This window comes from Bacillus rossius, chromosome 3 (assembly GCF_032445375.1).
Source record: "Bacillus rossius redtenbacheri isolate Brsri chromosome 3, Brsri_v3, whole genome shotgun sequence".
NCBI classification, from domain to species: Eukaryota; Metazoa; Arthropoda; class Insecta; order Phasmatodea; family Bacillidae; genus Bacillus; species Bacillus rossius.
The window spans coordinates 56,297,441-56,323,479 of record NC_086332.1 but is presented as its reverse complement, the minus strand read 5'-3'; the positions used below and the strand labels follow the sequence as shown (position 1 = coordinate 56,323,479).

At 36.1% G+C, this 26,039-nt stretch overlaps 1 protein-coding gene across 1 annotated transcript; it reads right to left on the bottom strand.

Annotated features, from left to right (window-relative positions):
- Positions 1-4,757: 4,757 nt before the first annotated feature.
- LOC134530717 (probable cardiolipin synthase (CMP-forming)) lies at positions 4,758-25,958 on the bottom strand. The gene is made up of 7 exons (XM_063365826.1): positions 25,847-25,958; positions 17,397-17,950; positions 15,310-15,447; positions 11,787-11,916; positions 11,207-11,292; positions 9,481-9,641; positions 4,758-5,653 (listed from the first exon to the last, which is right to left on the bottom strand). Exons 2-7 carry the CDS (start codon positions 17,916-17,918, stop codon positions 5,566-5,568), a joined length of 1,125 nt encoding a protein of 374 aa, XP_063221896.1. The 5' UTR covers positions 17,919-17,950; positions 25,847-25,958; the 3' UTR covers positions 4,758-5,565.
- Positions 25,959-26,039: the final 81 nt, after the last annotated feature.

The window sequence follows — 26,039 nt, the reverse complement described above, 5'->3', positions numbered from 1 at the left end:
GCAAGTTCAGTTGCTGATATGGGGTGTAAAGGACCAAATGTTTTTACTTCCGTGCGAATGCTGGCGGGCCGTACCGTTGCCTGGCCATAGACCAGGCCATGAACTTGCGTCTAGCCAGAGGCAGGGAACTTGCACGCACCAACAAAAAGCAACGTCTGCCCAGTCGTATGCCAGTAAATGTATGTGCCCAAGCACCTGCAGTTGGAATCATACTGGAATCATGGCTTCCAAGTGAGAGCGTAAGGCAAGGTGTTCAAGTATTTCAGACAAAACTAGAAGTATTACGGCATGTAGAATGTCACGAAGGCCACACTTATGTTGGTCACACTTTAGTTTTAAGCAAGTCAACTGTGCGCACAATCGTACAAAATAAGGACTCTATCAAACATTTATATAAGTCTCATGCTGTTGGTTGTACTTGTGGGAATATATTTTACATTAGATACTAGAACAGAAATTAACAGATGATTCACATAGAAAATAAGTTTGAATGGTGCAATCAAAAAAATCACGGGCCTGACAGGATTGATGTGAACCAAGCAGTGATACACGAATAAGCACTTTTAATTTTTGAAAAATTAATATTGTCGCGGTCTGGAAATTTCAGTATTTTTTTTCTTAAATTTTATTTTACTTTTGTATCTCGTTAGGTTAACGTGTTGGTGTACGTGCACGTTTCCAGGCTCGGCCGGTTGATTTCGACACGCGGGTATTGGAATATAGGTTGCTGCGACATTAGTTTACAGGCACCGCGGGCTTTTGCGAGGCTGCGTGGTTAGCTAATTCTCGCGGGTCGCTGGCCAGGGCCCGCTGAGAGGTTGCAACACGCCGCTCCAGAAAAACCCGCTGTGTAACGTCGATTTTGTTTGTTCTGCCACGCGAGGCTTTTGTGTACTCGTTTCGAGGACTCTGTCCTGATTAGTGTTGCCATCTGGCGTCCGACTTTGGAAACGTAGACTGAAACAAACAATCGAGCAGCGCAAGAGGGAGAGGGGGAAACTCGCTCGCGCCTGCGCAGAAGGAATTGCAGACTTCAGTTGTTTTTCATTTTTCCTTGTGGGAAGGGGGGGGGACATCCAGTTCCCTCAGTGGCTAAGTTTTCCCGGTGTTCGTGTTTTTTTTTTCTTCCGGAGTGGCCCAGTTTTGTAGTTAAAACCTCCTTCCAGGGAGGGGCCGGGGCTTTTTGCCTGGGGACCTCTCTGGAAGCCGGGTCCACGTCGGTTTGAAACAACTTTGCTTCGCTTCAAGTCAGAGGGTAAGTGGTTGGCCATGGCTCGTTCGCCACGACCGTTTCTTGGACGATTTTCGTCTTAATCTTTTAAGAAATAATGTAGTATTATTCCATCCCTATTATTTATTATTTGGTTTTGGGAAAAATCGACGTCTGGTTATAAGCATGTATGTAGTGGTAACTGGGAAGTATACTGTTCCTCAGCGGAGCTGCGGTGACGGCCATGTTGTTGTAGCGATAATTGTTTGCCGGCTGACTTCACTTTAATGTGTATTTAATGTATTTATTTATTCGTGAATCTACTTGATAACTTATTTGTTATTAATTCTTTTGTTAACCTTTATTTTTATTTTTTCAAAGTTTGTTTATTGTGTTTCTAGTATTTACCCTAGTAAATAAAATCTGTGCTTGAATGAACTAATCATGTTTCTTTTCAGTACATAAATTATACCCTACACTTCCTGTATAGGGAGAAGACTTGGTCTCGAGTACCATGCTTACCAACGAGCTACAGTACCACCCCCCAATGTTATAGGTTATTTATTGTTTTGTGTATAGGTGTATGCGGGACGTCTGACGGAGTCACGTCACAAGATGTAAATATTCTGACAGTAATATCGGTTTCACTGCCAGTAAAGGATAGTTTGGAAAGTTTGTAGAAAGGTATGCAACGTGAGTTGAAGGTCACGCCCGGGTGGGCAAGTGAACCAGCTGACTGACAATAACTATCCCCTGTTATGCGGTGTCGTATTTGTCATATTTGATGGTAGACTTATAAAGATAAATGGTGTGACATATTTATTGTTGAGTGTTATTATACGCATTTATATTACATAAAGAATATTTCCCTGCACATTTTGGAACACATTTATTAAATTAGCCTTGCTATTTATGGAGACTAATGCTTCAGAATATGCTATTTGGAATAACATGAACATTTTTGGGATGCATTAGTCATGCTAAGTTAGGGATTAGTGTATATTTCTTACTTTAATAACAGTAAGATGGTGTCGCTTGCTGAAGTGGCACTTAATATGTAATTAATTTAATCATTTTAGTAAAAATGAAATTTGACACATTGTTTCCCGCTTGAGAAAGAATCTAAATGGATGGAATGGAGCTGACACTCATAGGAGCCGGTTACCTATCCAAGGGACAGACGTTGCTATGGCCAGCCTGAAACAGTAACCCAGAGTACACCCACAGGCCAAGGCAACGCTCATCACTATTCCCACTTGCGAAAAATTTTAGTATTGACTAATTATGTTTTCTACTGGAACTGCATGTATGAGCTTCACAACTACAAATTACAGTAAAGACTTAATTATTTGTGTAAATCAAGGGGAGTGATGCTACAGGTGATTCAAAATGATGATTAATCCACAAACTATTCAGATGCCGTACATAGGTCTAACAAAGCATTCAAAGCTCATGCTGTTGTAATATTCACTATGCTCATTTAGCTCCTTCATATCAAAACATTGTGCAATTTGTTAATGAAAAATTTATGAAATACAGGACATTGGCCAAAGATATTGATAATTTCCAAGGGCCTTGTTTCCAAAGCAAACATTAACTTTTAGCAAGCATTCAGGACTAAGTCCATTTTAAAGAGCATGTTGCAAGAAAATGAATAATTGTATTACTATTCTCACGTTTCTTACTACCAAAATGATACTACAGTTATTGGCCCTTCTAATGGAATATTCGTCTTGCAAAAATGCACAATGTGCCAAAAAATTTAAACAATTTTTTTATTGTGCTGTGAATTATATTTATAGGTATAAATATTTTGAATAGAACAATACCATAGAAGGGCAAATGCAACATCTTATTGCAGCCAAAAGAAAATATAGCCAAAGAATCACTTTCAGAATTTGAATTTGAAACAGAAAAACTACAAAAATGAAAGATTAATGCTATGTTTTTAAAATTTCAACTGTAAATTTTTGAACTTAAAATTTCATATGTCCCACTAAGCTACAGAAACTCAACTTGTAAAAAGCAATTATGGTTGTAACAGGTGTCAATGCAAGTTGCCAATAAACTTTCATATCATGTTGCATACATCTAATGAAACCACGATTGTTTTTGTTGATTTTTACTTTAATAATTACTTAAATAGCTGCACTTTAAGGATTTATAACTGTTAAAATAATTATCTGTTTTATTACTAAATAATAATTAAATCTGTTATGAATAACAAAAACACAGCCTCACTTGGTGCATAAGTTATTACTAGAGCTGGGCCGATGCCGATCCCCGATCGTAATAATTGGCCGATTTTGTTAATTTTGCCGATCATAATGATCGGCAAAACGTAGCCGATTATTTGAGCCGATCATTGGTCTCCTACTGCAAACTTATAACATTGAATAATTACCTATACCTAACAACTTTCCATGTTTGTTTACGGTACTTTTCGGGAAGAAAATTTGATTATTCATCGAAAAATAATAGGATTTAATAATTTAAAACTAACCACACACGAAAAAAATATACCAATAAATTAAACAAATACCGTAAGTTTTATAAACATTGAACAGTTACATACCTAAGTATCAATTTCCACGTATATTTACGGTACTTTCGGTAAAATAATTTTCTATTATACTATTTGCAAAGTTATTTATCATTTACGAACCGAAAACTATGTATTTGTTTACCATTTACGGTTAATATTACCGCAATGGTGAATGGCGACTGTTGTTTAGGTTGGTTATGTGACGCGAGAGATAAGAGTGACGCGCGTCGCGCGACGGAATTCGTACGGATTAATGGCGCTAGTAATCTCGTGGTTAGTCTACCTCTTCGGGAATTCATCTATTTAGTTTTTTCTCGCTAAATATGGCCTATTGAAAGTTTTGTTTAGCGAAATTAATATTCTTATCCTGTTTAGCGGGAAATAGAGCTTAACTTTCTTTTGTATAAAAACCTGGTTGATGAAGAGTTTTTTTCCCCACATTAGAACCTCGTTAATCCGTGACGCGCTAATACGGGAATCTGATAATCCGGGACAATTTAAAAGTGCAGAAAAAAAAGAGAATTAAAATTGTCAGCGCTTAAAATTAACGTCACGCGGGCCGGCGGCCGGCAAACACTGCAAGCCATCGCGTGGGCCGCCAAACTCTGCAACGCTGTTTGTACCGACCCTTTATGTCGCCCCCCCCTTTCAGCTGTCACATTTGTCACTCTTTAAACTTGAGGGGGATGTCCTGACTTCTGCTTCCCGTCTCCCGTTTGTTTGAATGTTGTTTCACGTGCTGCTGAGTTACTTTCCGCCCGCCAACGCAGCACGGCAGGCGCCTGGCGAGTGACGTGTCTGGCTGGCATTCGGCTGGTAGAAGGGGTGGAGGGGGGTGGGGAGCTACCCAAAATTTATGTGTACAAGGTCAGCACGATCTTATCTTTCTCTCTTCGGCTGTTGTAAATGACCGTGAACTAATGGCTAGGCAGTGCCGTGTTTTTTTTAAGCCGAGACAACAATTCGAAGGCGGCCCTTACCGTTAACCGATTATCCGGGTTATTTATTTTTTTTTTTTACAGAATTTCAATTATCCGGGCATCGGCGGGTCCCAATGAACACGAATAATGGGGAGTTTACTATTTTTATCCATCTGCTGCCAAGGCGCAGTAAGCCTCGGGAGATGTTATGTCACATGACCTTGGCCTTAACCCAGCTGCACGCTGGTGTCTGAGAAGCTTGATAAGACCTTCCGTGCTTACCTGTATAATCGCTAGTCCGTGAAATTTATGATGTCGTGATTTTGAAGTAATCATGTCAATGAAAAGTAGTTTTGTCTGGGAATATTTCACCGTTTATAGTGATCCATCAAAAGCAACGTGTAATCAGAGGTACTTGAAAGGCTCTCATCGGCTCAGAAGATCGGCAAGATCGGCAGCAGATGATCGGCATCGGCATTATCGGCAAAATAGGTGATCGGCCCAGCTCTAGTTATTACTGGTGTATCTACTAATTTTGACCTACTTAATAGCTTTATTTGCATAGTTGGCTGTCACTTTACTTGGAACAAGCAAATATAATTAAAACATTTCAATCATGTCAATTATAAATTTTTGCATAGAAGAGTTGTTAACATTAATTGCATGCTGTTTAGTACGTAAAACTAGCAACTGTTATGGCATTTCTGATTTTTTAAAATATAAAAATTAATTTACAAATGTATTTGAAAATGACACCCTGACATAAGCTAGACGGTGGCTTTCCCAAAGAAAACATGTACATAATGTGCTCTAAAAGCAATGCATTCTTACCAACTAAAATGCCATTTTAAAGTACATATCTTGATTACAGTATAATACTGCTAGTGTAATTACTGTCTTGGTTTGAAGTATTTGTACGTGTTCTTGGATACAAGATAACTGAAGGCTGATGAAACTGTGGTACATGCTGTTACATACCTGAAACAATTACACACACAAATTGAATGAAAATTAAAAATTATGTATAAACAGTGATACCAAAAAATGAATTAGGGAAATAAAACAAAATTCACTTGGTTTTAAAGTTTTAGGCAAAATTTTGACATTTTTGTGGAAACTAGGCATGCGAAAATACCAGTTTTGTAGTTTGAATTAAATACAAATATTAAAATATTCTCAAATAGAAATATCAAATTGGAATATTAAGAATGAGAATCAGAACTCCAATAATTTTTTTTTACATGTACCAAATGTTTAGGAAAAGAGAAAGTAAATTTGTAGTGTACTGGTTTCTTGGAAATTATAAAAATAATAGAAAAAAAAAAAAGCAAAAATTAAAATTTGGTACCGGATTTTAGAACTAACATAACCTCTTTGCCACCAACTGTTCACATAGCTTCTTATTTGCACTGCTTTTGCTTTATTTTTACATCCCCTTTGTTCAATTTTATTTACCTTATTTAGGAATTTCCTGTGGAAACATTTTATTCATTTAACCACACTTATCACAGTCCAGCTTGTTACTCTAAAATTTTTTGGAACAAAGTTTAAAAATAGAAGTCTATTACCATCCACGGTAAAAAAAAAAAAGGAACTATAGTCTAGTAACTATGTTTTCCTCCAACTATGCAAGAATTATTTTTTGATAAATTCTTTAGTCTTTATGTTCTTAACAATTTATTATAAACTGTTTTACCCTAATGGCATGGGGGAGGGGGGAAGAAGGGGAAACTCTTTTAGAATACCATCCTGTTCAAACAAATAGTACAATGAATAAAGTTACAGTAAAATAAATATGCAACAAATTAAGAATTTAAGGAATTATTAAGGGTCTGAAGGTCTGGTAATTCCTATTTGCATTGGCTCGAGTACTTAAGAGAAATTGAAATCTAGAAGAGGTGGGAAGAAATAAGGAAATTATTGACTAATTGCCAAATAAAAACACCAAATTAAATTATCCTTTAGTAAAATATATTTGTAGACTTAAAGCAAAAAAATCTGAATGCATTAAACCAGTTCTTGCAAAAATTTTCAAAAAGTTGGTTGATCCTGACATAAAATTAGAAAGCTATAAATCCAGCTTGAATCTGATCCAAAATAAAAACTGTCAAAGGGATGAAGCTGATGAAACCAGTAGTGATGTGGCCAAAGAAAATGCCCTGCAAGAACCTTATCTGTGTGATTCCTTAGTTGTTTAATTCTGTTTTTGGTTTGTTTAAAATACCTGATTCAAAAACAGACTTTTGAAACCGTAAGTTTAAAGTATTTTTTCGTTTCTGTTACTTCACAATCTGTAATGTTTATCCTGTGGGAAAGGTAAATTAAAAACACTTGCTTTCAAAGTTACCAATTTCTTAAGATGTAATAACTCATAAAACAAGAGACAAGAGACAAGATTTTATTGTTTTTAATTTTATGAACTTAAAAGTTTCATAATGCTTATAACACAAAAGTGTAATTTTGACCAATGAATGATGCAATACATATTATGATATAATTTGTAAACATGATACAATAAAATAAAATTCAGTAAATATTTATGTTTTTGGAAAATGTACCAATGCTGTAATCTAAAAACGAGTCACTAATAACAGATTAAAAAAAAAAAAATTTTTTTTTTTCTATCTTTTTAATACAATATTTTTGGTACAAACATCATGATATAAAATTACATTAATTTTTGTAATGTATGAAAAATTATGTTGTTTGAATTAAATTCTGATTAAAAATGTTAGTTCATTTCATAAATTTAGTTGCATTTTGGTGCTTCATAGTGAATTAACTAGTATTTCTGTGTTATATGGTGCACTGACATGCTCCTCAGTGTTATTTCTGTTTCAACGTAATTCACCATATAATGTTGTCCATTACAAATTCTATCCGTTATGCACATTATAAAGGCCAACTGTACAAAAAAACATGCATGCATATTGAATTATAAAACAAATCCACGTTTTTCGAAAGCCAAGGTAGAAAATGTGAATGTAACTTTGCCTTCAGATCTGGAAGCCAATGGCATTTTGACAAATCCCATGATTTTGACTTTTGAGTTAGCTATTGGGGGGGGGGGGGAAATGGTTGTCTGCAAAGTCGGTTTACGGACGATAGTTTAACGTGACGACGTCATAACAAAATATTGATGAAATGATTGCATACGTTTATGAATAAAATTGAATCATTTTTATTGAATTATCACTATTTTTTTTGGATACAAAGAAGGAGTGGAATGAAATTTACAATTTAATTGATAAATTTACTTTTATTTGCACTCATTAATTCAATTATGTTTATTACTTTAACGAAGAGATTATTTTAACTATAACTTTTGTACATGTTTGCCATTTAACTTCTTCCAATCTGTGTTATTCTGTTAAGGATAGGACGATGATAGGAAAAGTAGGAAACGAATGGGAGTGTTTCAAGTTTAATGTGCCTCGAAAAAGTCAAATCGATGGTTGTTCCAATCGAGTGGAAGAGAGATAGATGCGGAGCAAGCGTACAATGAGCGTAACGGGACACAGAGTAACGGGACAATGTATGAAACGGGACACTTTTTCGTGCGTTCATCGATTTATTAGACGCTATCACGTCAAAAAACATAGTGCAAAATGTTCTTTGAATGATTCTAGCACTGGGGAAGATTGAAAATATTTTAGTGCAAAGAGTGTTTACTACGTATCTATGTTATTGAATGGTATTCAATGACCTAGTAAGAATGACACCCCATCCACATCTTTAGTTCAGCACTTATGAATAAAAATATTTATTTGCTCATATTAGATCTAGGAAAAATGCAGAAAACAAAGGTTCTAAATGATAATTAGAACCAGAATCAAACAGACCAATGAAACAGCACAGTCGTTTTATAAGCATCGCAAAGAAGGAACAGCGACTTGTGAAAGTAATGAATGATCTACGGATGTTGTAGCAGTTGGTATAGTTAAAAGTAAGATATTGTGTTGGCCAATCTGAGATTGTAGTGTAGCGTATGTCATGGCAGCACAAGTTGCTCACTGAATGCAATTGTATTGACATAATCATGTATTAATTTCAGTAGTTATTTATACATCTTAAGGTGAACCTACAACCTGAACAGAAGTACCATGGAATGTGCAATTCCGGGTGGTCAACATAGATCAATAAAATCACACAACCTAATGATACACATTGTGAAGGAAAAGCTGCCCCATGGAAGGAATTATCCACAGATGAAACCAATGAAACAGCACTGCCTATCTACCAGGCCTGTGCGTATACTAGTTTCTTTTAAAAGCAAAGCAAATATCAAATCGAATGTTTAAAATATCTGTGAAGTCAAATTGAAGCGTGAATTAAATATTGTTCTCTGTGAAACTATATCACACTTATTTTATAAAATACAGATTGAAAAAATATGGTCAAACAATTGTGTCTTACATATAACATCATTACATCACTCAATAAAAATTATAAAATAATCATGCATAATATTAATATTGAGCAGTCATACAAGCAAACAGAGTGCTATATATTGATTTTTTTTTTTAAGGTACCAAACTTTATTCAAGCAAAACATATAAAAAAAAGTTTTTGGGCAAATTTTAAGCTTCCAATGTTTTAAAACTTTTCAACAAATGCGAAGCTTCACATCAGACGCAAAGTTTTGCATCACAACTGAAGCTTCAAATAAAACGAATAACAAACTTCCTGGCGAAGTCAAATCGAATATTAAAAAGAACTTTGATTAATTCAGTCATGTGAAGCTTCGCACAGGCCTACCATCTACAAGTATGGCGGAGAAGGAAAGGGATGATCTCTGGACGTACCACAAGACGTGCAACGCCTGGTGATCGACGTAGCCGAACACAGGCGCCGCGAGGGTGGACGCCACGAGCAGTAGTTGGATGGCGGTGTTAACCTTGCTGATGGCCGTGGGCGCCAGCTGGGCTGTCGCGTACGTCACGTCGAAGTACCTGCTCAGCGTTCTCTAGGAACACAACAGCACAATGGGGGCTCTTTTTTACCTACCATGGTAGTTCTTTCATTTCCTTGTCATTACTGTCACTTGAGGGCGTTGCCTGTGAATTTGTCACAATAGCGCTCTTGCATTTTATGTTTCGTCTCAAGTTTTCTCAACCTGTATATCGTAACAGTCAAAAGTCACATAAGTGCACATAATTATGATAGCTTGTTAAGGCTCTAAAATAAGGTTTAGTCTGATGAGAAAATTAACATCTAACAGAAAATGAAAGTGTGCCATTGGAATAAAATACAGGAAACATTCCAAGCTCAGATACTGTTATTTGTTTAAGAGGAAGAAAAAAAAAGAAAATTTATAAGTTATAAGATGAATTGCTACAGTAAAATAAGCTAAAATAAAATAAATCATAAGTTGCACTAAATTAATTCAGTAAATCCCAGTTAAGAAGTTTCTAAAGTTACTAAGAAATCTAGACTTATTAAAATGATAAAATTGTATGCATTATATTAATAGATCAAGCGTTAAATTTTTTAAAATTGATATGCCAGAAAGTTTTTTAGGTGTGATTTTACTACAAGATTTTTGCTACTCTAAGTTCTTGATAAGATTTTCAATATATATTTGTATTGATTTTAAACCTCTAAAATGTACCTGTAAATTAAATTTAGAGACAAAAATTAAATAAATCTTACCATCTGTAATTTTTTCATCATATGCAATTTATTTAAATTCTGACATGTACTTAAATACATTAAATTATGATCAACTATCACTCATTTAGCTGTCAGTTTATGTTAACTATCATCATCTAAAAAAGTGTATCAACAAACAAACTTATATCTAAAATTGTCCATGGATTATTTTAACACCCTACTGTATAAAGCTAGAAGTGACTGTACTGTATGACGGGACAAGTGTCTAACCGTTGGTGTGTCACAAACCCACCACTAACAAATCATTACTGTGTTTACGTATAGTACTGGTCTCAATCATGACAGATTTTTGTAAAATTAAATATAATATGTATTAATATTTACTTTTAAAGGGTTTTATTTTCATTTTCGTCCCAAGTCTGCAGTGAAATAACGTTACTGTACAAGAGATTTCTGTTATCCATCTACCTATTGGGTTATCCCTCACAGCCCTGGTCTGGACGGTGATGGTCGATCTAAGTTTTACTGTATTATAGTATGTATTATTAATTTTTATCACTAAGAAATGACATACATACGTAGTGTTCTCTCAAGGAAGTTAACACTACATTTTTTTCCAAATACATTTATCACAGAGTGTTTTCAGCATATGTTTTCTGCAGCCATAGTATTTTTGCAATTATTGCTTTAGATTATCCTGTTTTCCAACAAGCGTTAGGCCTTGGAGTCTACTGCAAAGCCAGAAATCGTTCTGCTCCCTCAATGGCAGAGGATGCAGCCAGGAATATTTTACAATTCCTCCACTATAGGCATAATGTGAACATTTACCTAGCATTTAGGCACAGATGCAACCATGATTCGAAGCTAGAGGGGCGTAAAGGTGAGGGGGGGAGGGTTACTTGATTGCCAACAGCTTACCGGTGGAGGTATCGACCGATAACGAATGACGAACCCTGCTCCCACAAGCAGCAAGTCACGAGCTATTATAGCCCCAGTCAGGATCACTGCAACAAGGAGCAGGATAAAAATATTTTCATCCAACACCCTACTCTTGATGAGAATGTAATAGAATACATGGACTGGGAACAAGAGTACCCCAAGAAAACCCTCTGCCTAGCTGCAAGGTCCACCATAATTCCCACTTGTGAAAAAATTGTCTGGAATCAAAACCAGATCACCTTGGTAGGAAACACGGGCTTTAACTACTCAACCACCTCAGCATCAACTGTATTTATCTAAGAAGCCAGCAACTTAGGCTTCAGCCAAAACCAGGGGTTTCAGCACTGGGTGGTTGGTAATTGAATTATGAACAACCTAGAGTTCAGTTCTCAAGTAACCCTGAAAGGCTGTACTAATAACTTCCTGTGCTATTTATCCCTGCACTTGACCAAATGACATGCTAGAGAGAAGTCTCGTGTGAGACCTGACAAAGAACGTGGCACAAGCCACCCAGCCTACAGTAGGAGAGAAAAAGAAAGCACGTCTCTGTGTCCTTCACCTGGTATGAGATCCATGTAGGTGAGGGACAGAAACAGGACAGCAATCAGCACTTTGTCAGCCATGGGGTCCAGGAAACTGCCCATCTTCGATGCTTGGCTTTCAAATGTGCGAGCAATCCAGCCGTCAAGCTGGAACGCAAACATTCAGCTCTCGATGTAACACTGAAATTAAAGAGTAGTCATAATCACTTATGATACACATTAAATACTTAAAATCATCTGTAATTAAGCATAACATAATTTTTTTTTAACTAGCACTGGGCCACATCTTTTGTATTCAAAGATTTGATGACAGAGGGAAAAAAGTAATAGAAAAATATCTTAGGAAAGAAAATTCAGAAATTTGAAGATAAGTACTTTTGTAGTTGTTAAGGACTACATTATTCATCTATACAGAAGTAATAAAAGACAATTTTGTATTTGCCACTAGCTAGAATGTATATTTAGCACTGCTGGGAATGTCTGTGAAACAAAAATAGTTTGTATCCTAAACAGTAAGCACATAATTTTTATTTAAAAAATAATAATTTAATCAGTTAGGTATTTCTACAAAACTTAAGTTTTTGCTCTAATATTATTTTATTCCTAACTCTTGAGATCTAGATTCGGATTCGAGGCACTCTATAAAGAATCAAATTTACAATAAGGATATGAGAATAAGTCGATCTGACCCAAAACTGGTAGAAACAATTACTGTATGTGATTTGAGAGCTTACCAAGTTATATTAATAAGTTTGATGAAGAATGAGCGAAATGTTCCTTCCCAAATAGATTTTATCTTTTAACATCATTTATTAAATTTGCTATAGCAAAGTTTTAACAAAGACAAGCAACTATGCTGTGGTTACAAACTCTTGCATCCTTTAATTAAGGTGGAAATCCAGTGGCGTGTTTGGTTGTTAAAAATTAAATTTATTGCAAGAGGCTGGCCAGAGAAAATTTATGAGAACATCAGTGGAGAGCTAAACATCCACATTTTATAAAATCAACCAATCATTCATTTCTGAACACTCATATATATATATATATATATATATATATATATATATATATATATATATATATATATATATATATATATATATATATATATATATATATATATATATATATATATATATATATATATATATATATATATATATATATATATATATTCGTTAAATCCGGGGTTCGTGACATCGGGGTTCTAGTGTATTTAACTACGGCAAGCAGAATATGTACATGTAAACTAACCAGTAAAAATAAACTGTCTTTGACATATTTTCTTTAGAGGTGGCCTGTAGGGCGAGGGACTTGTCATGAAGGTTGAAGTGGGTTTAAAGCAAAGCCGTCTAGCATTGTGAGTGACAGCATCCTGCCATTGTACGGCTGGTTTCTTAGCGAGTAGCGGTGTGGAAGGGGGGGGGGGGGGGGGGTTGAAATGTACTGAAAATTTCGGAAAACATCTATTACGACCCTATTCCTGGGAACCGCGAGGGGTCGTTTCAGAGAGGTTTGACTGTATATGAATTAGCAAAAATGAAAAAAATTATAACTTGGCGGGACCCAGCTTTGAAAGCGATAATGTCCCTATAAAGGGTAATTTTTCGGTTTTGCCGAATACTTCAATAAATTGCTATTCACTTAGTATTGTTGTAATCTTGCCACAATAGCCACTTAAACTACAAAGAACAAAATACACTGAAGTTTACAGTAACATTCTACACTAGAATTTTTTTTTAGTAAACAGAATTATAAAAAAATGTAAAAAACAATGTCTTTCCAAAACAGAAACATATTGAAGTTTAAAAATTTACGTTTAAAATCAAAAGTCTGTATATTACTGTTAATTTATTCTCTCTGAAGTTCCTCCACAGATAATTGAAACAGTAACCAGAGTTGGTGTGTCTCCACCTAAGTCACTAAAATTCCTTTAGTGTAGAATACAATAAAAGTGACTGGCTGCTACAAATAGTTTTCCCTATGGAGTCATTGGCACGGTCACATAGATAGATCTGGCAACTTCCTATCCTTTGCCTTGGCGTGTCTCATCGGCTTAGTGAAGCTCGCGGCTGCCTGCGAAATAACGGTGCTAGTAGTAGTTAAACCCATCATTAACAGTGTGTTAAATGGAGCTTCGTATAAAATATGAGATTAGTCCTAATTCCGTCTCAATTTTTGAAATTTTCCCCCCAGATTTTTTCATTTATTTGGGTGTTAATTGACAAGTCAGGAGGTGTAGTTCAGTGGTTAAACACATGTCCTTGCAATACCCACTGGTACTGTTTTTTTTTTACATTTTCATTTTTTTTATTTCTCACAATATTTAACTATTAACTACATAAATTAAACACATTCAAAAAGTTAAATATATATATTTAAAATTAATATACTCAATATAGTACAGTTTACTGTAAATTATTTAATTAATATATTTAAATAGAAATTGTTTTAAATGATAAGTTTTGAATTGCATTTACTGTAAAGCGTGGTTTGCGATTTTATTCAAAATCTACCACAATTATGTAATTTCACTGTTTGAAAATATTTAAATTCTGTGATTTTATAGTTTAACATTGTAAGAAATAAATAAAATGAAAATGTAAATAAATAAAAAAAAAAAAGTGGGTATTGAATCCGAGCCGGCAGATTTCCAGGCCATGTGCTTGACAATACTTTACAACATATTCTTAAAACATCACTTCAACTTAACTAACAAATTCTGACAAAAATTTAACACATTGGTACAGAAAAGGCATTTACCAAACACCCAAACAAATGAAAAAATAGTAATCTGGGAAAAAATTTTAAAAATTAATATGGAATTAGGAAAATTATCATATTTTATATGAAACTCTCATTTAACATAATGTTAATGATGGACTTAACTGCTACTAGCGCCGTTAGTTCGCAGGCCGCCGCGAGCTTCACTAAGCTGGCGGAGAATGAAGGTAAGTTGACAGACCTAGCTATATGACCGCAGTCATTGGCGTATAGTATAGTAGTGAACTCATTTTTTTGGCAATAACCACAACTGTCAATGACACTACATTTATAATATTCTTTGAAAATCTCTTAATGTGTGATCTCTGCCTTGATGACAGCAAATTTTTCATTAAGTGCAAAAAATTTTTATGGCATACAAACTGTTGAAAACACGCGATTGAAAACTGCTCAAGATATCAGGGTGGTGTCTGTTTACAAAAAGCATTTAAGAATATGCTTAGGGTGGATGAGTACATCCACCTTAAACACATGTTTTCAGAATAATTTTTAGACATGAAAACACCTGGTACAGTTGCATTAAACATTTTTCTTAATTTTTCTGCCATCTATGTTATGGTTACTGCTCAACTCTCATAGTTACTCTATGCGCGATGAAAAGACTGCGCACTGGTTTAGAGAGGAGCTACCGTGCTAGAAGCACCAGCGAGTGTCGCTTTATTTGCACACCTCACTAAGACAGATACACTGCTGACTAGGCGGGCCCCTTAACCAACTAGACCTAACTAAACCACACCTAAATTACTTTTTGCTAACCACGTCACTGATGCCGGCCACGCCCAACAGGCCGAGGGCCAAGGTGTAGTTGGACTGCAGGATCAAGTAGCCGAGCAGCGGAGAGACCACGATCCGCATCACACACAGGAGATTCGGGATCGTCCACACGTTTTCCGTCTGGAAATTATGAAAAGTAGAGACAAATCACTTGATGAATCCACATTAATGTAGAACAGGTTTGGCTTTTTTGTTTCGTAGTGTTCACATAGCATTGTTATGCACAGAAGCTTAAAGTTTGATATCACTCACCTAGTTGGTTATTTAATTTTTTTTCTCATTACGTACTATTTATAGAGGGCTTTTCCTGTAAATGCATTACAACAGCTGCCTAACATTTTCACATTTTTAAACAGATACTTACCAAATATTATCTAGTAGCAGTAAAAAAGTCATGCAAGTGCTAATAATAACTATGATCACTTGTGTGTCTTTTCGCAGTTCAAAAACATTGTTTAGTAAATATCTAATAAAATACCTCCTGGATGAAAGTGGGCTCCGAACTACATCAGTGCTACTGAATTGGAGTCACACTGGGGTGTTGGGATCGAATCCAAGACTCTAACTACATGAGCATGAGGCGTTAGTGATCACACCCACCTAAGACCCTCTAGAACAGGTACCAACAAGGTAGTGTATAACACTATCACTGCTTGAAATATAACGTGGATAAAGTTTTAAGGATAGGGCCTGCAAACTATCTGATTAAATACCATGAAACCTTGTTCCCGTTTGAGTCAAGGACACTTCTCGCTGCTCCACCCAAGGCTCACACTTATTGTTCTAAAGCCAGCGTGAAGACTGGCTGAGGTGGGTCATAAGCAGAAATAGAATGAACACCGAAAAGGAAATATGAATTGGAATAACCCCTGAAGAACTTCCGCTCCAGGTTTGTTACACTACACAACACTGTAATAAAAAGTTGTGTTTATTTAAAATTAGAAACAAAAAAACATAGAAATTTGTGAGTAACATTTAAATACAGACAACACATTTGTGGGAACATTTAAAGGCAAAAACATCAATGTAAGGGTTTGATGGAGATAAAAAAAACCTGAATTTTGCAGAATGAATAGAGACCAGCTATTTAAAATAAAATAATAGGTAAAATAATAATTGCACTAGTAACAAAAAAAAGCTAGAGGTTCACCTTACATGTATTTCTGATAGAAGAGGTAACAGAAATCTGTATTTGTGTTTTTATAATCCATCTCTTAAATGTTAACTTAAATCATAATGACCCATGGAGTCAGAGGCTATCTCACTTGCCTTTCACTATGTTTGCCTTATACTATGTTTAATGCTAGACTATGGTGAGACTAGGCCAGGAATTAGGTAGGTATTCTAGGTCTTCTTGAAACACTTTAGTTTTACCCAGTCTCCATACTATCACTGACCAACCCCATTGTACCTTACTCACGGTTTATACCCTCTTGTGCAATCAAAAATTAAGGAGTTTTTAAGGATTCCTTTACTAAATCGCATTACCACTATAGAGATGTAGAAAACTATTTGCAATATCAAAGAATCCCTCAAGAAAATAACCATGTTAAATAGTTAAAGCACAAAAAATTATTTTGTTAGTAAGTTCAATTTTTACAGATAAGCCCCTTCAGTTCAGACTTATCTCTGGAACATATAATCTAACCCAAGCATAGTGATAATCTGAAATGTGGAGTCATAATATTTGATCTGATTACTAACATTTTCTTTATAAGTTCAAAGTGTCAGTACAACATACCTTTTTTAGTTTGAAAGTGCAATACAAAATACACAAAAAAATTCAAAATGTTTATATACATAAAAACATCACATGGCTCGGAATTTTCCAATTGTAGTGCATATGAACAAAGCGTTGTTTGCTGCCAAGTCAGAAACAAAAGAACATTCAAATAGAGGCAAACTTGCACACTATAAATCTTTATTAATGAGTTTTTAAGGATTCTTAGTGAAATCTAAGAACTTTTAAGAGCCCTTAACCAATTAAAGACAAATTAAGGACTTTTTAAGGATATTAAGGAGGCATACAAACCCTGTCACTTCACCAACTAAACAAATTTACAGCTTACCTCCACAACCTCTTCCATTCTTTCCTTAACCTTGTCACGTGTTTCTCTTATGTCCTTCAAAAGAAGCTGACCACTTTCTTTGATGCGTTCTTTTTTCTCTTGAATCACTTCATGAATTACTTCTCGTTTCTTCATGACTTTATGTTCTTCCCCAGCTTCTTTTTGCGAACTATACTTACAACAGCCGATGCTGGATAGGGTCTGCAGTCTTGCAAAGAGCTCGCTCAACTTTCCTGAGAACAAGACGTCATTGTTCCCAGTGCTGCAGAATGTACATCTGCCCAAAACCCTCTGCTTGAAACGGACTCTGAAGTGCTGGGGGAACATGGTCACTTGGCGCACTGAATTCACGTGACTGCACATTGTCTTATCAACACTTCGCAGAGTACCGAACTGCGCTCGCAAGAAACACTCTGCTCGCCAGACGCACATGCGCCGGTACGTCTGAAGCAAACACTTGGTTGGCGGAAGGAGAGGGGACAGTTTTATCGCCATCCGTAGCGACAATGGCGCACACGACATTTCAGTGAATCTCGATGCTGCAGAACTGACACCTACAACAGAAATAAAATATTTGCGGCTCTTACTACAAACATTTCAACCATTTAAGTTTATTAGCATTAAATAATGATGCAATACTATCCACAAATTATAAAAATGTTTGGAAAAAATTACTAGAAATGCACGATTGTATTTGGAAATACATATATAACCCTCAACTAATTACAAATGTAATTTTTGCATGACATGAAAATGAAGTGTTTCTCACAAGACAAGCAATAATAAACTATGAAAAAAATTATACATGTACATTAAGAAATTACATTTTAGATTTTTTTTAATGTCAAAATAACATAGGTTTATTGCACCACATTGATTCTGTGCAAATATTATCATACTACATTTTCAAAATTTCAGGGTGTGAAATTTTTCTACGAAAATGAACACTATAAACAATGAGATCAAAAGTATTAATATTTTCTACATTAATTTATTTGATAAGGTTAAATTTCCTAAACTTCAATGGTGCATCATTAATGAGACAACTTATTATTTCATGGTACCTGGTAATACAACTCATTCATTTAAGATAAATAGGTGTGAATTTAACACAATTTCTTTCAACTAAACTTTTATAGGCTTAAACATAGAAATTTATTTAATAACTTCTTGAATTAAATATACTTTATAAATTGATTCAGTACAATCATTCCAATAAACTTTCATCAAAGTATATCAGTAGGCCTATTTGTGATAATTAAGGCTCCACTTCACCTGCAATGTTGGTTATTACATTTTCCTGCCATTATTGTTTATTTAGGATAATGATGGCCAATTTCACTATTCCCGAGGGCCGGATATCATTTTTGGAACTAATCTGAAGGCCAGGCACAAATGAATTATTATTAAATGTCTTACAACTATTTTTTTATACATTATTATTCTGTTGACAAAACTAATACAATATAGGGAAAGTGATGAAGAAATTATAATAACAATAAATAAAAGCCTTATAATCTAAGAACAATATTATCATGAAACAATATATAGATCACAAAAATTATATAAAAAAATTCCTAAATATTTCTGTGAGAATACTGTGGCTTCAGAACAATGTCTGCTAAAAACTTATTCTACGTATAGGCCAAAAATGTGGGCTAACACTTGGCAGTATACATGATAATATTTCTCAGTTGAGATAAGTCTTTAAGCAGGCTGGACTAAAAAATGTCGCTTGTCCGGCCCGGTCTGTAGGCCTCCAATTGGTTATCACTAACTTAGGACACTTACTACAAACGTTCCACCACATATGCATTGCATTTTGTGTTCTGTGGCACATTTTGTAGTCAGACAAATATTCAATGTTAGAATTTCACCTAAATAATCACTTTGTCTTTACTTAAAGTAAGTTGGTTTTCGTGGTGTTCAGCCTTAAAGTAGTAAGCCAGGGGCCAAGTTGTATCTTGCATGGTTTTCTTATCAAAAACATTTTACCCCCCCTCCCGAGAACTATGCAATTTCAATTTTTGACAGAACATATGTCAGCAACTGAGTGTCATATCAGTAAAATCACAGCTATTATCTAAAGTAACTGAAAAGTAAGTTTACCAAGGCAGGGTATCTACAGATCATGAATGTTACAAAAAAGTAACGAAACTTAAGGACTGGTTATAAAAGTCAAGAAAAAGTTTCTAAACAGACAGTAATAATACTGGAAGCCACAAAAATTTAATTTCCACAAGCCTTTCGCCAACATGCATTTTGTTTTTTTGATGCCTCACTTCAGTTAATAGAGTTGGGAACTGTGCACTAAAAAACCATGAGGAAATTAACTCTTAAAAGGTTTAAGTTTTTAAACTTAAAAATTGGCATGTTCCTGTGACTAGTTGTTCACAAATTTTTTTTCTTAGTTTTGCTTATTATAAATAAATAAACATATATATATATATATAAGGTGACTTGATGTAGGCTTTTGGACATACGTCATTGCTAAGCAATGGCGTATGTCCAAAAGCCTACATCAAGTCATGCACTCCCATTGCACAAATCTTTCAAAGATAATATAAAAGGTACAACAAAAGTTTTCTAAAAGGTTCAAAAATTCTAATCATCCTAAATTGAAGTTTTGCACAAAATTTTAAAATTAAATTTGTTTATCAGTCAATAAGTTACTTCCTGTTAGTGTGCTGGGAGGACCAAGAATGGCGGTTTCACAGTCGGATAGCCTACCACCTAACACAATATTTGCCATTCGAGTTTTGACATAACATTTCTTGACTTCTTCCTAACTTTCCATGATCAAAATTACAAATTTCCCTAATTTTTTTTTAAAAAATAACTTGTTTATTTTGCAATTATCTGACCGAAATAAAGAAAATCTAGCTTCCACAATCTGCCAAGTGCAAACAGAACCTTGCATAAACCATTTTATAGTGTATGTACAATTTTGCATTAAAACACCATTTGACTAGAAATGATTTCTCTGGGTGATGGCAGACCGAACCATATAATTCCTACACAAATTACTATCACTGGGGAATTTTCATGACTTTTGCAGGATTTTAAGTAAATTCTCTTACTTTCTCTGATAAATTTCTACTTCACTGACTTTACCGAATGTGTAAATCCTGTACTGAATTAACATTATGTGTGATCATCAAGTATACAGCCATATATAAATCCTGGCACCATAATGAGCATTTACCAAAGAAACACAGTGTTACATAAGTATCCTGTAGTTCAGTTATCATCTTCACATTCACAAAACTTCAAAATGAAGTAGAGGTCAGACCACATACATGTATATCATTAAGGTGTAGTTTGGGTTAAAATACTGCTAAATAACAAGAAAAAATTTACATAAGGGCCAATTTACCACATTTGCATTAACATAATTACATACTAAAGAACCTTAAAATTCTTAACGGGCCCGCCTCGTCAGGGGTGTATGTATGTTAGTGAGGTGGAAAGATAAGTGCGACGTTCTATGGTATTTATAGCGCTGTATAGCCTCTAAGCGCAAGGCTCTGAACTGACGTGCAGTTTCTCAACGCCACAGGATAACTGTGAAATTTGAGCAGTGACCATAACATTATATGGCCGAGAAATGAAGATAAAGGTGTAATGAAAGTCCCGTAAGTGCTTTCAAAAACCTGTACTTTTTTTATGCCTAAAAGTTACTCTGAAAACATGTGTTTTAGCCATTTTAACTCTTCTAAAAATACAGTTTAAATACTTAATGTGAAATCAAAAGTACTTTTTGGCCCTCAGCTAACTGTTAAATGCTTTTCATGGGAGTCCATACACTGGTAGTGATAACTGTGTTCCTGTTATTGCATGTAGTGCCCACCACTAAAGTTTACGACTGTTGGTGGGCATGTGACAAATTACAAATAAATAAATAAATAAAAATAAACAGCCCCCACTAGGATATCTTGAGTAGTTTTGAAATCGTGTTGTTTTTCCTGAAGCTCTGCACACTGTATGTGTGCCCTGGTAGGTGGAGTCCTTAAGTGCTATCTGAGAATATGTAAATTTCTACTCTCTGGGTGGTTTCTAAAGGCAGAGAATTCAGTCACCCAAATTGTATCACTTGTCTGTTCATAAAATTTAGAATTTTGGAAATGGCACAATACCAACACGTAGTAGCAGAAATTTACATTATGTTCTAGCAATTTTCAGCTTATAAACTGACGCCATCTGTCATGTTCCTCCTGGTCCCTAGGCCCGCTGTTGCCCATCACCGTCATGTCCTGGCGCGAGTGCAACAAAGTGTTTAAAGTGTAAGTGTTGGTGCAGCAAACACGCCCGAACGCGGCAAACGACAGTGTCATTCTGTTCCTTGGTGTTACTCCTGAGTGAACTTAGGGTTCTTCTGACGTCACACAGCCTTTTCGGTACCGACTGAGAGACCTAGTCCTTTGCAATCCAAGCTAGTCGGACCTTTACAGCTACTGTATACAGTTGTGGTTATCCACCTCTAGGCTGGACGTTTCGCTACGCCATGTGTGCTATATCCGATTCCGTTAAAGGTGTGTGGGGGACACGCTGGCGCAACCGGGTATGGGTCAGCTCAATGATAGCACCATGTATAGTGCTTTGCGATCTATTAACCAGAACTACAAATAATGTGTACGCTTTTCCTTCTAAATGGCGTCTCGAGTGGCCGACAGTTCAAGGGGTCACTGTTATCCTGACCCCCTGTAGTAAGCCACATGGTGAGGAACCTTTTTAATCCCTGAGTTTTCATGCTAGCTGGAGCCCACGTCACGATAGAGAAACATTTATTACAGGGGTCAGAGAGCCAGGTGTGATCATAACTTTTTAAGTTGCCTTCAACTTGTCATATTATCCACATCTGAGAACGTAATTGTCATGCTGAATAGTTGTGTTTCAATCTTGCTACAATTTTTTTTGTATTCTCAGATAAACTACCATAATTTCACATGTATAAAATTCACACAAAAACTGCATCAAATTCTTGGAAAATTTTGGAGAGTTCATTTAAGAAAACTTGACAGTTGTCACATGACCTTACTATGCATTGTTATGGATTTTTAATGCAAGGAAATCAGCAGTAAAGTGACTATATGTGTTCAGAATAGTCCTCAAAACCAACTGACATTGCTTATGTGTCAAAAAGTAAGGAAACTAAGAGTTTGTATAAAATAACCAATTATAATTAACTAAGATATTGGTAAACCTAATGCATCAAATGTGGTACACATCTCCCTTCACCTAAAAATTAATAGAAAAGTCTTCATTCTACATTCTATGGTGCAGTAAATATTGTAATGTAATCCTGCACCAATCAAGCAGCTCACATTCAGATTTTTTTCGGGTGGATTCTGGTTTTTGGCCCAAGCCACCAGGTTGCATTACTGTTCTGCTGGCGGATTTAGTTTGCTCAGAGTTTATTCTCACTGACAGTTTTCATTTCAATACAGTGTTTACTGTTTTATATTAAATGAAATTTCACAGGTAAATATTATGACCAATGCTCATCTGCATTTTTTATTTCTATAGAACAGATTATTCAAACTTTTTTTAAATACCATTGTTCCGTACATTGATTTTCTTTAGTATTCAAGTTAAAACCAATGGCAGTCAGTAATCTGGTATGGCAGTGGTCTTGAATGGCCTGTATTTAAGGCTTTTCGGATGGCATCACCTTAAAGGAGCTGGCAACATAAGAAAATCAATTCTTACATTTGATGTTAAAAAAAACTTGATGAGAACAATGAGGAAAGAAACCAGAGGCTGTGTGCTTCCTAGAAGCGGAGATAAACAGAGCCATGGTGGCGGTGTGATGTCAATGGTGGCCCCTCTCTGTGCAACCAGTCATGCACAATACACTGCATATACCGCACAGCGCTATGTTCGTTGTTTTGGTTCACGATAACTCTGTTCAATTTATTAGATGTTTGTATGTTCATTAAAAACTAAGGATAATTGCAGTGAAAATGATTGAGGAAAATGTGTGTTCGTCCGTGTTTTAAGCCAAAAGCCGATGATGACTAACACAAAGTTACACTATCTACTTGGACCATCAGTAATAAGTCCATCCCCAACCAAACATAAGCCTGATTCCGATGCTTATAAATATTCAAAAACATTCTTCTCTTTTAGCCACATTATTTGAATAGTGGGGCCAATGTATTTATTTATGATGTTGAACAAACAGTGTCATATAATACATAACACTACAGTATCTGAAACATTTTCAAACCTAGGCCGTAAATGTACATAGCTGACGCACTTTAAATACTAAGATTTATTTTTGTTTGTATATAGTTTTTAATTGCCATACAAATGTGTGCCCATATGTAGAGTTTGGTGTTATCGTAAGAGATATTTCTAATGATTATATAGAGACCCATTCAGATATTTTTAAGAGCTTCACATGTCCTTAACCATTTTACATTCGCCTGAGTGGTGACTTGGCTGCCGCCATGCTTGAGTCCAGGTAAACGTTTAATGATATTTTCAGGTTAAGGGATGGTTAAATTATTGTAAATATTACCTGTATTGTAAATTTAGTAACCTAAATTTGTTTTGTGTTTTAATAGCATAGCTGAGATTGTTTCCAAAGAAAATTATCCCTGATTCTGTTGTCGCTGCCCTACTGTTTACTCATTGCCAGCTGTAATATGATAATGCGGTTCTTCCAAGATCCTTAAGAATACAACATAGCTGAGACTGTTTACTGACATTAAACTCACTTGTCCGTTTGAAAACAGTCTCTGCTATGCTGTATTCCTAAAGATTGACGTCGACCCAAGTGTCCAACCAGCTCTCACAGCCCGTTATGCCACGCCAACGCCTTCTCCTGCCCTGTGTCGCGAGTGCGCCCACCAGTGTAGTGCAGTGCGGCTAGGGCAAGGGGAGGGGGAGATGCGCTCTTCAGGGGGACCAACAGCGGAAGATGAACTTTCTTTGGAAAGGATGGCCGCTGTATTTACAGCGGGACGAATATTGTGAATATTATTTATTAATCTTATTTTATTGTACATATTCATTTTTATCATTGAAGTGTTTATGTTTTGTACTATTACCATTATTCACTGGGCGACTATGTCGCACCCATCTGCGACACGTCAGGGTCGGCGCGGGACGCGGGGAGGGGGAAGGATGAAAAGCTGCGCGCCGTGCCGGAGCGCAGAGGAGTAGTCGTCGCCGGGCGGGCACGAGAAGCAGTGACGAGAGGCAGTCGTGCCTCGAGACGGTCGCTGAGCAGTGAGTCAACAAGTCAGTAAGTGGACGTCGGCGTCGCGTCGCAAGCTTAGCGACAGCATACTGTCGTAGCAGTAGTCTCATTTTGTTCGTATACATGTGGCTAGGACTGAGGCATTTACATTTGTACATAGTAGCTTGCGGGGCATTTATGTTTGTGCATAATAGCTTGTAGCATAGTGTGTCAGTGTTGCGCCACACTTCCGGATGTTGCCGAACTATATGACATAGCGCTCGAAGGCACCAGTAACGCGAGGCCTGTTCAGTGTGTATATGGGCGTATCGGATTGGGATATCCGCATTTGTACATAGTGGTTTGCAACCTAGTGTGCGCATCATGCCGCATCTCCGGGCATTGCCGGTCCACGCGACATAGAGTCACAGAAACCTAAAGGGCGCTAGGACATGTATTGTGTGCAGGGACCCTCCCAACGTAACACAGGCCTAAACTTGTATATAGTACGGTGCAGATTATCCAGAAAGTAACACCAAGTATCTGGTCAGGAGAAGAACCCTTGTGTCGCCGTGCGTGAAACCAGACTGTGACAGGCGGGGCTGGGACCGCCCCATGTACAGGGTCCTGTGATAATAAACTGGGTGATCGTCACAGACTGGTGGTGGATAATTATGTCCGAGCTCTACCCTCCCGGGCCACACCCCACTGTATCCAGGACAACCACGAGGGAGGGCTAGCGGGACGACAAGATCTCTGGAACCACAGGATCAAGTTGCAGCTAGTATAAACAGTAGGGCGGCAATCTTAGGGATATCTCTTTTTGAAAACAGTCTCGACTACACTATTAAAGTACAAAATAAATTGACGTCTCTATATTAATAATACAGGTAATATTTAAAATATTTTCACATCAACCCTTAACCCGAGAATACCACTTTTTAGCATGTGGTTGGACTAGCATGGCGGCGGCCGAGTAACCGCTCAGTAAAATGTGAAGTTGTTAATACTATAATGCACCTTGACAGAAACATTATAAATAAATCAAGAAACTGAATAAATCTATTTTAAGGTTTTCCCGTGTTTTTACAGACACCCCTACACTGGACAATTATTCCATTATGATTAAGCCTGAGGCGCTTAAGTCCTTCAGCGTATTACTTCCATATATCACTCTACAATAGACGGAGGTTAGGTTCAGAAAAATTTATTAGAGACTAGACATTGGTCCACGGAAAAAATACTATTTTAGCCATATTTTTACCTTATTATACTAAAGAAACAAGGAATAACACTACTGCATGGCGAGGCAGTAGATTTCTGTACACATTAACACATGTTACATAACAACCAAAGATGGTAACAATCATAAAAGTAAAGACGATCACACTACAACGATTTTAAAATTCGTAGATGCATAATCCTTGTTTAAAATTAATTAATATTATGGAAGTAGT